Raw genomic sequence first — 14,065 nt, 5'->3', positions numbered from 1 at the left:
TCTCAGTGAGAACAGGGGCATCAGATCCAATCCCTGGCTGCCCTTCCCCATCCCAGGTATCCCAAAGACTGCAGTGAGGACAAGATTCTGCTTTAAAATCTAAACTGTGATGAGCTTCTAAGGACGAGGTGCCACAGTCATTCCCAGAACACCTCCTGCACCAGCAGTTTGGGGACAATCTCAGTTGCTTAGATCTCTGTTCATAAATCAGAAGTTTAAGAAAACTGTGGATCAAGGCATTGGCACCCCAAGAGTGTAACACATCTAATACCATCGAGAGCTACACTGCCCCCCAGGCCCTGGTGAGCGGGACGCCTGTGGAGGTGTTTATGGAAGGCAAAGCCATTTTTGTTCATGGGGCTGGCACATGCTTCCCCACAGAAGCTACTCGAATTCATACTGTTCTTTCTGGCAAAATCACGTCTTTCAGAATTGATGATGAAGAATTTTCTCAAAGACCAAAGCAAGAGTCAAAAGAAAAGGCCACAGAAGAAACCAGAATCCTTCTCTTGGGAGTTCAAAGTCTTGTTCTACCCACGAACTTACAATAGGCTTCTAAAGTGGAGGAGTTTCAGGAAGTTACTGGGGTCAAGGGCAGGGCAAGGGTATGCTTTGCAGCATGAGTTTTTCATTCAAAATCAGTAGAACAGAAACAAAACAAAAAGAACCCCCAACTCAAAAGTGAATTTTCAAAGAACAGCCCAGATTCCCGGAAGCCAGACTCACTCTGTGGCCACCATCTGGGGGATGGGTTCATCCAGCAGTTCCAAGCTGTGCAGGATCCAATAGCAGAGCCATGGGCGGCTGGCATCCAGACACTGCGAAAGGCACAGGGGAGAAAACACACCCCGTATTCAGAATCATTCCAAGACACTGCTGACAAGGCAGCATCTGTCTCACCCCGGCAGCCTGGAAGGGGGAGGAGGGCACCCTATGAACAATAAGTGAATGAAGGACGCTTTGCTTTGGGCCCCAGTCAGCAGCTGAAGTGACCATATGTGCAAAAAGGACAATGAGACAAAGACATTTACCTTGAGGCCACGGGGTCCTCCCCTGAGAGGCACCCAACGAAGGCTCAGCAGAGCAGCACCCACATGCTAGGAAGCTAAGTGATGCTGTTTTCTCAGGGTAGACCCAAGGAGATCCAGGCTCTCAGAGAGCCATTTGCTGGATTAACTCACTCACTGATTCAACAACTATTTGGTACCTCGTTGTATGTGCCGAGCATTTTATCAGCTACAGGGACACAATAATGAACAAAATGTAGTTCCTACTCTTGCGATGCTTGGGAACAGAATGTGTGTTGATCTGCAGAGGAAGAGGACTCTAGACAGATGCATTTAAGCATGAGTTACCTTAGGGCTTTCTGGAACAAGATGGCATATAACACAGGTGTGCATGTACCTGAATGACGATATGCACTGCCCTGGGCAGGAGCCATGTGGAGGGAGCACAGGAAGAGCCTAATTCTGCCTCAGGGGCTCGGAAAGGCTTCCTGAGGTGACGCTTGAGCTGCTTGGGATCCGAATTCAACCCATAAACACGGAGCGAGCATTCAAGGCAGGCAGGTGGGTAATCTTACTGCTCCCATTTTCCAGATTAAAAGTTTATAAATGTAATCCAGAGAGATTAACTTTTTCCAGATGACAAAGACATCAAATGTCAGAGCTGAGATAAGAAGCCAGGTTTCTGGACTCCCACTCCAGTGCTCTTTCCACTGGCCCAAGCTGCCCTCTTCACAAATGCACTGACTGTCCCTAGCTGTGGCCAGGCCGCCACCCGAGGAGCACTGGGTATGGATCCTGCCTGCCTGGGTTGGAGTCCCAGCTCCTCCTCTTAGAGCTATGTGCTTCTGAGCAAATGCCTTAACCCTGTGACTGACCGATCTCATGTAGTAGGTGAGAAAAGTTGGTGAGAGGAGGCATGGTAAGCTTTCAGCCTGTTGTCCAGCTATTGGCTTGTATGGTATTAACCATATCAGGCTCACTGCAGCCTAACCACAGGGGCCCTGCATTAAGGATTGAAAATTTTGACCCCGAGGCCAAGTCTAGCCCATAGACATGTTCTGCTTGTTCTTTGTAGCATTCTGTTTTTTTAATTAGAATTAGTTGCAACATGTAGGCATTAGGAGATTCACAGAGAAATCTGGATGTCTGGCTTAATTTGAAAAGAGAGAGGAAGACAGATCTGGCGAGCGTGGGTCTGCATTCCTGGATAGCAGCACCTGGCAGGAACAGAGGGAAAGCTCAGTGCCCAGGTGTGCCTCAGTCTCCCTCCCACCTGCCCATTTCTCTTATTTATACTACCTGCTTAGATCTACAGGCGTTTCCGCTGGCCAATCCCTGTTGTAAATAATCAAATGCAGACTCCCCCAAATAAAAAAGCAAATTAGAAGCAGGGCTGCTGTGTATAAAGTGAGGCAGGAAGACTGGAGCCCTCCTGCTCACATTCATCCTGTCTGCCACCTTCCCAACACCCTCCCCCCTCCTCCACCACCATTGCGCTCCCCTGAGGCCCCTCTGGGGAACCCCAGGGCTCCGAGGAATGTGATTCAAAATGCACTCTAAGCATGGGCATTTTCATAGTGTTCAACTGTGAAGTCCTCACTGGGATTTATATACTGATCCTCTGACCAGCACAGGATTAGATCCGCTTATAGGGCAAAGGATTAGGGATGGAAAGTAACTGCCTTCTAGGCAGCTGACAAGCGGTGGCCAGGAAAAGTACGTGAACCCCTCACCATGATCTAATGGAGGAAGAAAGCCCCACCCCACCCAGGGTGCTCTGTCCCTCCTAGGGGAAGACACGGCTAGAGAGCTAGTTCTGCCCTTTCAGGAGGGGGAGTCCTCGGCTCTGTGGGTCTGGGCTCCCGCGTACCTGGCTCCTGCCACAGCCATGGGGTACAAAGAGCGACTCCACAGCAGGCCAGGCCCATGAGTGTTCCACCTTCCAATAGGAAAAAGGACTGTCTGCCTGACCATTCAACTGAGCTCCTGGGCAGCGAGCTTACCTCGTAGGCGTCTGTCAGCTGTCGAAGCCCTCTTTTCAGATAATGGAAGTGCTTCTCTCTCTGCAAAATCAGCCTGGAAAGACAAAGAGCTTGAAAACCTAGTTTTACGCTCCTGTTTCCTACCCATTAGAGAACACGCGTGTGCACATGCACACACTCTCAGCTTCAGGATGCCGCACTCCCCATGGTTAACCAGTAGATAAGCAGCATCTTCTTTAGTTCCCAAGGGCAGCTAAACCAGACACAAGAGGCCAGCACCTGAATGTCCCTAAAATGTCTGAAAATGTGCTGGCCAACGCTGTGGGTGAGTTCCTCTCTTTCATGGTAGGTGACTTTGGGCAAAGTGAAAAGCCACAATGGACACACATGGCCAAGACGACAACAAACCATCTAGAAAGCTCCTCCAGGGTCTAACTGCGAACAGAACACCTTGCAGCTCCCCACCCTGTGAGCAATTTCACCCTGAGCCGCACTCACCACTTCCCTGAGCTGTTTAGCCTCTGTCGTTCCAGTCATTTCTTCTGGGGTCACTTCTCCGAGGCGGGTAGCGTGTACCCTGCCTGTTCCCCAGCTGTGCGTCTATGACTCCCTCCCCGAAATTCCACCTCCTACGTGTTGACCCATTGCCCTGGCCAGAGGACCCTATTTGTATTCCGCAGCCAGTTGGTCTCCTTGGCACTGAGATCAGCAATTCTGGCTGTAAGATGGAATGTGCCGCCCATGGCCACCTGCACGGGCAAGGCCAAGGACAGGGGCTGCGCTTCTTGCTGGGTCTCACCACAGAGGCCTGTGATTGTGGGAGGAAGGAAAAAAGAACGGGGTGGCCAGACAGTCCCTCTGCTTACTAATTCCACGAATTAAAAAAGAACCATTCTTGGGGCGCCTGGGTGGCTCAGTGGGTTAAAGCCTCTGCCTTCGGCTCAGGTCATGATCCTAGGGTCCTGGGATCGAGCCCCACATCAGGCTCTCTGCTCAGCAGGGAGCCTGCATCCCCCCCCCCCCGCCTGCTTCTCTACCTACTTGTGATCTCTGTCTGTCATATAAATAAATAAAACCTTTAAAAAAAAAAATTCTCCTTTCTAGGGGATCAGCTCAAAAACGATGGACTGCACCCCCTCTGGATTATGCTCAGAGTACGATCATTCGTGCAGTCTTTACCTCAAAGACTCTCCCAGTTCAGTGCTGGAAGTGCGTTAGAGACGTGAGTGGCTACAATGTGAGAAACAAATGGGCAGGGGCCATAAAGGACACACAGGTCAAATACTACCAAGGCTCTAAAGGGAAGGGGTGGCGGCATCTCATGCAGAAAGGAATGATCAGGAAAGGCTGTGTGCAAGAGATGGAACACGAAGTAGGCAGCAGAAGGAGAAAATGTTCACGGGTAGAGATGGTGAGGAGAGGAGGAGACAGCAGCCAGAAGAACAGTGACAAAAAGGCTGAGACCAGGGCTGTCCAGAAGAACGTCCCGCAGTGATGGAAATGGACCTGTGTTATTCAGCAGGCAGACACCTGTCACGTGTGGCTAGTGAGCATGTGAAATGTGCCAATGTGGCCAACGAGCTGAATTTCAAATTTTATTTAATTTGAACTGCTTTCAGTTTAAACAGCTGCAGGAGACACAGGCTATTGTATTGTGCAGTGTAGGTATTCAGGTGCGAGCCAGGTGGGGGATCTGGCTTGAATATTAGTAAGACAATAAAAGTGGTCAAAAAGGCAACTTAAGCCATTTATAAAATGGGGTCTGGGATGCCACCTGAGGAATTTCAACTCAATTTAGTAGGCAAAGGTAGACCCTGAAGGTTTTGTGTATTTTTTTTTTTCACTTAAGCTATGTTGGTTTTTGTTTTGTTTTGTTTTTTAAAGACTTTTATTTATTTGATAGATGACAAGTAGGCAGAGAGGCAGGCAGAAGGAGAGGGGGAAGCAGGCTCCCCACTGAGCAGAGAGCTCAATCCAGGACCCTAAGATCACAACCCGAGCTGAAGGCAGAGGCCCAACCCACTGAGACACCTAGGCGCCGCTGGGTTTGTTTGTTTGTTTGTTTGTTTTAATTGAAGTAGAATTGACACACAATGTTAATACTGTAATAACCTAGTAATTCAACAAGTTTATGCATTAAATTATGCTCACTCAAGCATAGCTACCACCTATCACCATGTACTGTGATTACAATACCACTGATGACTTCCCTATGCTGCAACTTACTCATTCCAGAACTAGAAGCTTGAATCTCCCACTTCCCTTCACCCATTTTGCCTTCCCTACACTCCTCTCCTCTATAACCACCAGTTTGTTCTGTGTATCGATGGGTCTGTTTCTGCTTTTTGTTTGTTCATTTGTGTTTTAGATTTCACATATAACTGAAATCATGTAGTATTTGTCTTTGTCTGACTTATTTCACTTAGCATAATACTCTCTAGCTCCATTCATGTTGTTACAAATGGCAAGATCTAATTCTTTTTTTACGGCTGGGTAGTATTCCATTGTATATCTACACCACATCTTTATCCACTCATCTACTGATGGACACTGAGGTTGCTTCCATATCTTGGCTATTATAAATAATGTTGCAATAAACGCAGGGGGGGATATGTCTTTTTGAATTAGTGTCTTTGTCTTCTCTGGGGAAATACCCCGCGGTGGGAACGACTGAATCATATGGTGATTCCATCTGTAATGTTTTCAGGCACCTCCATACTGTTTTCCGCATCAGCTATGACAGTCTGCATTCCCACCAACAGTGCACAAGTGTTCCTTCTCCCCCTCATCCTCACCAACACTTGTTATTTCTTGTCTTTCTAAATCAAGCCATTCTGGCTGGCAGAAGGTGAAATTCTGAGGTTCTGAGCTGAGAAGAAAATGGCCCAAACTATGCATTAGAAAGATTATCTGGCTGCAGTAGGTATTCAGTATGTGTTTACAAACTGGGCCAAGTGAAAGCACCAAGTGTGGAGGGAGGCGAGGCGGGAAGACAGGGTAGGGCGGTGCTCAGAGTCAACCGGGGCAGAAGAACTTCGATACTTAAGGGCTCACATTAGCATGGTGACCCATGGGCAGGTGGACTGATAGCACAGGAAATGTATTTGGGTGACAAGGTCAGTGGCACTGTTGGAAATACATGTAAGACTCAGGGGAGGGCTCCAAGTGACACAGACAGTGAGTCATTCGTCTGCACGTAAGTGACAGATGAAGCTGCAGGAGTAGAGGACAGAGCAGAGAGAAGAGCCTGAATGCTGAACGGGGGAAAGACCCATCCTTGCGGGCTTAGAGGACAAGGAGCCAGAGGAAGGAGTTAAAGAAAGTCACATAAGTGGGAGGAGGACAAAGGCAATGTCAGGTCATGGGCAAAACAGGAGGAGAGAACTCCAAGGAGGTATTTAACCGTCACAAATGCTGCAGCAAGACTGAGGAAAAAGAGAACAAATGACAAAGTGGCTGGTGACCTTCGAGACAGTTCAGGGAGCACTGAGGGCAGATTCCAGAGCATAAAGGAGAAGAGAAGGCCAGACTCAATGTCTCTTTCAAGGAGGTCCAAGGGCCAGGACTCTGAGAGCCCACTGTGTGCAAGCCAAGCGTCCTGCAGGGGGCAGAAGGTGACTCTGCTCCCTAGAGCTGCAGCCCGGAGGTAGACATAGACGAGCCCGTGGCAGTGACAGCCCTGGCCGAGAACAAAGAGAGGCAGGCTCTAGCAGCACAGAGCAAGGCATGCAGGATCAGAAGAAACTTCCCAAAGGACACAGCACTGTGTCAAGGAATGAAGGAGACCACAAGGACATGAGTTAGCCAGCCAAAAGAAGGGAGGGTGTGGGCGTTTCAGGAAGGGAACAACGCGGCACATTTGTGTAGGTTTAGTTCAGCTGGAGCAGAAGTACAAGGCAATGAGCCCTGAGAACTCAGCCTGCAGAGATACAGAGACACCAGATCACAGGGGACTTCTAAATGCGTCAAAAGTCACTGTGCTGTCAACATCAGATGACCCTTGGGAAGTAAAAGGAGCTGTCACAGAAAGACCACATATTGTACTATTCCATTTACATGAAATGTCCAGAAGAGGCAAATCCACAGAGACAGGAAGTAGCTGAAGCGGGTGCCAGGGGCTGGACGGGAACAGAGGAATGGGAGGGTGGTGGCTAAAGGGGACAGGGTTTCTCAGCGCGGTGACAAAAATGCTCTAAGATAAACTATGGTGATGGATGCACAGCTCTGTCCATAAATTAAAAACCACTAAGTTGGACACTTTAAATAGGGAAATTATATGATATCTGAATTGTATCTCAAAGCTGTTACAGGAAAAAAAAAAAAGGCAAGTGAAAAAAATTTTAAGGCAGTCGTTGACGTCTTTTAGGCGTGGGAAAGGCACGGTCAGATCTGCATTTTCTAGATCCCAGGAGCTGCAGCATGCTGAAGAGATTGGGGTGGGGATAAGACTAGTGGCAGGAAACCAAACCCACAATCCAAGCATGCCGTGATGTGTGTGAGGGGAGAAAGAGGGGGCGCTGGGGGGAAGGCAGGAGGTTCAGCCAGAGGAGGGGTAAAAACTGCTGAAGACATACAAATGGCTATCAGACACATGAAAAAATGTTTATCATCACTAGCCATCAGGGAAATTCAAATTAAAACCACATTGAGATACCACCTTACACCAGTTAAAATGGCCAAAATTAGCAAGAAAGGAAACAATGTGTGTTGGAGAGGATGTGGAGAAAGGGGAACCCTCTTACACTGTTGGTGGGAATGCAAGTTGGTGCAGCCACTTTGGAGAACAGTGTGGAGATTCCTTAAGAAATTTAAAATAGAGCTTCCCTATGACCCTGCAATTGCAACTACTGGGAATTTACCCCAAAGATACAAATGAGGTGAAAAGAAGGGCCATCTGTACCCCAATGTTTATAGCAGCAATGGCCATGGTCGCCAAACTGTGGAAAGAACCAAGACACCCTTCAACGGACGAATGGATAAGGAAGATGTGGTCCATATACACTATGGAATATTACGCCTCCATCAGAAAGGATGAATACCCAACTTTTGTATCAACGTGGACGGGACTGGAAGAGATTATGCTGAGTGAAATAAGTCAACCAGAGTCAATTATCATATGGTTTCACTTATTTGTGGAGCATAACAAATAGCATGGAGGACAAGGGGAGATGGAGAGGAGAAGGGAGTTGAGGGAAATTGGAAGGGGAGATGAACCATGAGAGACTATGGACTCTGAAAAACAATCTGAGGGTTTTGAAGGGGCAGGGGGGTGAGAGGTTGGGGGAGCCTGGTGGTAGGTATTAGGGAGGGCATGGATTGCTTGGAGCACTGGGTGTGGTGCAAAAACAATGAATTCTGTTATGCTGAAAAGAAAAAAAAACAAAACAAAACAAAACAAAAAAAAAAACTCCTTGAGAGCAAAGATGCTGAAAATGCAAGAGCCCAGAGAAAATCCACCAAGGACAGTCCCTAAAGAAGAGGGAGGAAGGAGGGTTGGGGGCAAGAGTTCAAGAGAGAGGAGCCTGGCAGTAAGGATGGATGCTCCATTCTCAGAGATGGAAACAGTGAGAGAAAGTGTGAAGTAAGACAAACACAGGACTTGAAAGTGGGGAAGAAGGAAACTCATGCGGGACAGCTGGGAGTTTCTCAGGAGGTAGGGGGTGAGGCTGGCCACTGGGTGAGTGTGTTAGGGAATCCACAAGAGAGGAGTGAGGGGAGCTCACAGCAGCAGTGAAGGCCCAGCTAAAGCTTGTAGTATAACTTCTGGAGAAGTCGCTCAGCAGGCAATTGTCGCATGACTTTTCTCCTGGGAAATCTGGCTGGGACCCTTCGGCAGAAGCGCCAGGATAGGGATGCCAGGGTAGGGACTGGGAGGAGGGGAAGAGTTGGGAGGTGGAGGCAGGAAGGACCTGATTGAGCCCAGGGAACTGCTGACAAATAGCTCGAGAACCACGCTGGCACAGGCTGAGAAGCGGGGGGCGGCCAGGATGGGGGTGCAGACGAGGAGAACCAAGAGGGTCCACGAGACTGTCCATGAGGGCAGGCTGAGAAACCCACGGCAGGTGAGGGCAAGTACAGAATCTGGAGGCAGATCGCCTGACTTCCAGCTCTGAAAGGACCCATTCACGGTGCGGGCTTTCTATAGGTCAAAACTCTCCCATTGAAGAAACAGTCGAAGGAACTTGAATACACCAAATACCTTGAGAGGCTAAGCCACAGAGCAGAGAAGGGAAAAAAAAAAAAAGAAGAGAACACGAGCCACCTCATTTGGAAATGAGGTAAAGGGGTAAAGCGGTAAAAGGGTCCTGTAAATAAGATTTTGTGACCTTAAGTACAGTGCTAAGGAAAGGGACCAGGTGAGAAGGGGGGTGCACTTACTGCAACCACCTGGTCAGTCCTCCCCCCTACTCCACTGCCTTGTCGCTCTGAGGAGAGCTCCTGCCTGGCTTGCACATCTGGGCCCCGCACAGAGCAGGCTCTCGACATCTATTTGTCAAATGAGCCGAAGAAAGAAGAAAGAAACGCACAGTAAGGCCAGTTTCTGACTGACCTAACGAGACTGTTGTCCCTGGATAGACAGATGTCCCTTCTGTTTAAATGAATGGCAAACCCCCAGGAGAGTTCAGGTTCACTTGGGCAAGGAGAGGGCAAGGAGAGGAGTGACTGGACTGGCCCTGGGGTCTGCCCCTCCAGCTCTCCTCCATGCTCATGCCCTCCACACTGAGGAGACGTCCCTGCCACAGGCTGCCCTCCCCTGTGGGACTGAGAATTCTGAGAGCCCAACTACACAGCTAAACAAACGTTTCCTCTTAGTGGGAAAACAGAAACAAGAAACGTGGAGAAGAAACCCTTTTCCTTGTTATCTCCACGCTCCTCTCTCACTGGACAGGGAGGGGCTTTTCAGTCACTACAAAGTGAAAGACCTCAGGGGGAAATGCTTTTCTGCCTCGAGGGGTAAGAGATCCTGCCTCAGGGGTACCTGGAGCCTCACCTGCCCAGAAACACCTAACGGAAGGGGGCCTTAGTCACCTTTGCTGCAGCTCGGGGTTGGACCCTATGGGCAGGCTCCCTCACAGCACCCTCCCAGCAGAACCTCACCCACAGCCGGGCCCCAGCAGCCCTGCCGGGAGGGAACTAGTGAGTTCCTCTAGCTGGTTTCATCTGAAGACCAGCCACAGGCAGAAAAACAGATTCTACACTGAGAGCCATTTCGACAAGCGAAAATATTCTCTTTCATTTTTGCCCACTTATTCAAACACACACACACACACACACACACACACACTAATGCTGACATGCATAGGTAATTCTAAAATCTCACAAAAGGTCTCTTTGTTTACATAGAGCTTCAAGGGCCACAATGCTGAATGAATTTTAACTTCTCCTCTGAGGCTTATTATTCTTTTACTAAATATTTCTTTTTTTTTTTAAGATTATTTATTTATTTATTTGACAGAGAGAGAGAGAGAGAGATCACAAGGAGGCAGAGAGGCAGGCAGAGAGAGAGAGAGGAGGAAGCAGGCTCCCCGCTGAGCAGAGAGCCCGATGCGGGACTCGATCCCAGGACCCTGAGATCATGACCTGAGCCGAAGGCAGCGGCTTAACCCACTGAGCCACCCAGGCGCCCAAATATTTCTTTTTTAAAAAAGACTTTTTTTAAATTTATTTGACAGAGAGATCACAAGCAGGCAGAGAGAGAGTGGGAAGCAGGCTCCCTGCTGAGCAGAGAGCCTGATGTGGGGTTCGATCCCAGGACCCTGAGATCATGACTTGAGCCAAAGGCAGAAGATTAACCCACTGAGCCACCCAGGTGCCCCGAGGCTTATTATTCCTTTAAATTGAAGGGACATATATCCAGTTTCTTTCAGTCAGCAAAACTGTACTAAAGAGCCTTATTGATATGGACTGAACCATGTCCCCCAAAATTCATATATTCAATCTCTAAACCCCAGTGGGGCTGTATTTGGAGACAGAATCTTTAAAGAGTTATTTAAGATTACCAACATCTAATGACCTTATAAGAAGAGAAAGAGATACCAAGGAGGAGCACATACAGGAAAGGCCATGTGAGGACACAATGAGGAGGACACCATCTACAAGCTAAGGAGAGAGAACTCAGGAGAAACCAACCCTGTCAGCACCTTGATCTTAGACTTCCAGCCTCCAAGACTCTGAGAAAATAAATGTCTGTTGTTTCAGCCGCCTAGTCTGTGGTATTTCATTGCAGCAGCCCTAAAAAACCAATACCCTTACTATTCCTTTATTCTCAATTCACCTCTGTCCAAAAATCTTTTCTGTGTAAGGAATTAAAATAAAAAGCAAGAGCTCTTTCCCTTTCCTTCCTGAACAATTCAGCCCTAAAGTCATGCCATTAGGTGAAGCAGAACAACACTGGGCTCTGTGTAGGAGGGGGGCGGCGGGGCGGGGACTGCAGGGTGTCAGTGTTCCAGAGGATGAGAAGGACATCTATGTGGCTGTGCAGAGGGGGATGGGAGATAGGGATACACAAGAGAAAGGATCAAGTAAATATGTTAAAGATACTGGGAGTCCAGTTCCACTATCTGAAAAAGAACTTAGAAATATAGGTGTACTGGGCAGCAACATAAACTGTAAATACAATGTAACTTCTTACTGTGACTTGAACCCCATTGGGTTCAAGACCCTTCATGATGTGCCTCTACCTATTTCTCCCCAATCTCACCTCAGACCCTCACTAAACTCCAGTCACACTGCCTTCCTTATGATCTGTTCTTTTCAGTCTCAAGATTTTAGCTCATGCTGTTCCCTCTGTCTGGAATACTGCAACAGCCTCCTAAACTCCTAAACTCTGACCAACTCTTGCTCAGCCCCTCAGTCTCAGCCTGAGAGCCACTTTCTCTGAGAGGCCTTCTGCCATAGTCTGAATGTTCACGTCCCTTCAAAATTCATGTTGATCCTAATTCCCAGTGTGATGGTATTAGAAATGGGGCCTTCGGGATGTGATTAGGTCATGAAGGGATTAGCGACCTTATAAAAGAGGCTCCAGAGAGCTCCCTCACCCCTTCCACGTGAGGAAGGAAGATGGTCATTTATGAACCAGGGAGTGGGCCCTCATCCAACACCGAAACTCCCCAGCCTCCAAAACTGTGAGAAATAAGAGTTTCGAGTTTAAACCTAGTCCATGGTAATTTGTTGTAGCAGGCAGAACAGACTAAGACACATTCCCTAACTTCCCAACATAAATTACCCCCCCCACCCCACTCTCCGAGAGTGTCCCATTCCCTTCCTTGACACTCAACCCATTGGTAACAGTGTATTTGCATTAGTTTGTTTAATGGCTACCTCTTCCATGAGACTAAGAGCCCAGCAGGGGCAGGATGGGTAGGTCTTGATCACCCTGTTGCCCAAGAGGAAAATGACATGGAAGTATGTGAGAGAAAGAGAGAGAGTTTAATTTGGTAAAATTAAAATTAAAATTAAAATTTTAACCAAAATTAAAATTTTGGTAAAAAAGCATCTAGGCTTTTTTACCAAAGCTAAAGGAATAAATGAAAAGGGTGAATTCCTAAGTGTGTGGAATAACACAGGGAAGGGAAAATTAGCTTTCATGGGAAAGCAGGCTCCTGACAAACAAAACTGTTAAAAGCACAGTCAGAAAGATCCTTGGGAGGGGGACTACCTCACTCCAGGAGAGGATGCAGGCTTCACGGTCTTTGAGAGAGAAAGAAATCATTCCTGGAATGGGGAGTAATTGTAGAAGGTACTGACATTCAGCTTCAGCCTTAAATTTCAGCCAAATCTGCTATTGGGCTGTGGCACTGGAAGGTTCAATAGGCAAATGCCTCCCTCAGCATCATTCCTGGCATCCCTGGACCTGTGCGCAGTCAGTGGTCCTGGATGTGTGTGCGATGCTATTACACCGACCAGCATCATAACCTCAAAAACAAACATGCCGTGTAATTTAGGTTTATTGCTAGTATCTGAATATTCACTTTAGCTAAAAATGAAGGTTTGTTCCTACATTATGTCAGACTTTCTAAAATTTGACTCCTAAAATGTTAAACATTGAAATTGTGATAATAATGTAAAATTTTGCTAAATTTTCAGGTTTATTCTTTTATCCAAGAAGTTAGTTCTATGATGGTGGTGTCTGGCTTCAGCCTTATATTGATAAGTTGATTTCTTTCTTTTTTTTTTTAAGATTTTATTTATTTATTTGACAGAGAGAGATCACAAGTAGGCAGAGAGGCAGGCAGAGAGAAAGGAAAGGAAGCAGTCCCCCTGCTGAGCAGAGAGCCCGATGCAGGACTCGATCCCAGGACCCTGAGATCATGACCTGAGCTGAAGGCAGCGGCTTAACCCACTGAGCTACTTATCGGGCGCCCGATAAGTTGATTTCTATCAGCCTTTCACTCAGCCTTTCTGCCAAAATGTGTAATATCTCTAATATTCATTACCATGCTATGACATAATAACATACTTATTAGCATCCTTTAAAACACTCATTTTCATAGGCAACAATAAAATGGGAAATGTCAGATTCCTGAAATAAACCCAGACCCCTGACATATTCTACTTCCAGAAAGATCCAAACCCAGGAGGCACATTTTTGTCTTCCACCCGCACCTGACCTAAGACCTATGAATTCAGAGGATTTAATTTTTTTTATTGTCCTCTGGCACCCTTCCCCAAACACCACTTCTTCCTCCAGACTATGTAACTTCCCATTCTCCCTCACATCTCAGTAAGAATAAAAGAAAAGTCCAAGGGTCTGTCCTGATGGTAGGTGAAAAGGAACATCAAGTGATCAAAGGTCCCTTTCGAAACACAGGGATCATGTGTCCACAGGGCCTCAGACAGCAGACAGTGACTCAGAGCCCATTCAGGTGAGTCACCGGGGATGCAGCAGCTAGGCACAAAGACCCCCTAAGCAATCACACCCCTCACCACCACCAAGTCCCTCTGCCTCTCGAGAAGTCTCGCCTGCACCAGGCAGAGCTGGTGCCCACGTGCCCCTCTCAGCTGTTTGCTGACTGATTTGTAAAAACACCATTTTCTCTTTAGCACAAATGGCAGAGTACGACACATATTTTTCTG

At 47.6% G+C, this 14,065-nt stretch overlaps 1 protein-coding gene across 1 annotated transcript in view; it reads right to left on the bottom strand.

The window, feature by feature from the left end:
* Positions 1–14,065, bottom strand: part of FNTB (farnesyltransferase, CAAX box, beta) — a 65,020-nt gene that overhangs the window by 34,028 nt on the left and 16,927 nt on the right. The window contains exons 3-4 of the mRNA XM_059182341.1: positions 3,011–3,083; positions 727–818 (exon numbers count right to left, since the gene is read on the bottom strand). Of these exons, the coding sequence (XP_059038324.1) occupies positions 727–818; positions 3,011–3,083 (165 nt within the window). The remainder of the gene's footprint in view (positions 1–726; positions 819–3,010; positions 3,084–14,065) is intronic.

This window comes from Mustela lutreola, chromosome 7 (genome assembly GCF_030435805.1).
Source record: "Mustela lutreola isolate mMusLut2 chromosome 7, mMusLut2.pri, whole genome shotgun sequence".
Taxonomy (NCBI): Eukaryota; Metazoa; Chordata; class Mammalia; order Carnivora; family Mustelidae; genus Mustela; species Mustela lutreola.
The sequence above is the reverse complement of the archived record's forward strand: the minus strand, read 5'-3'. Positions and strand labels throughout refer to the sequence as shown.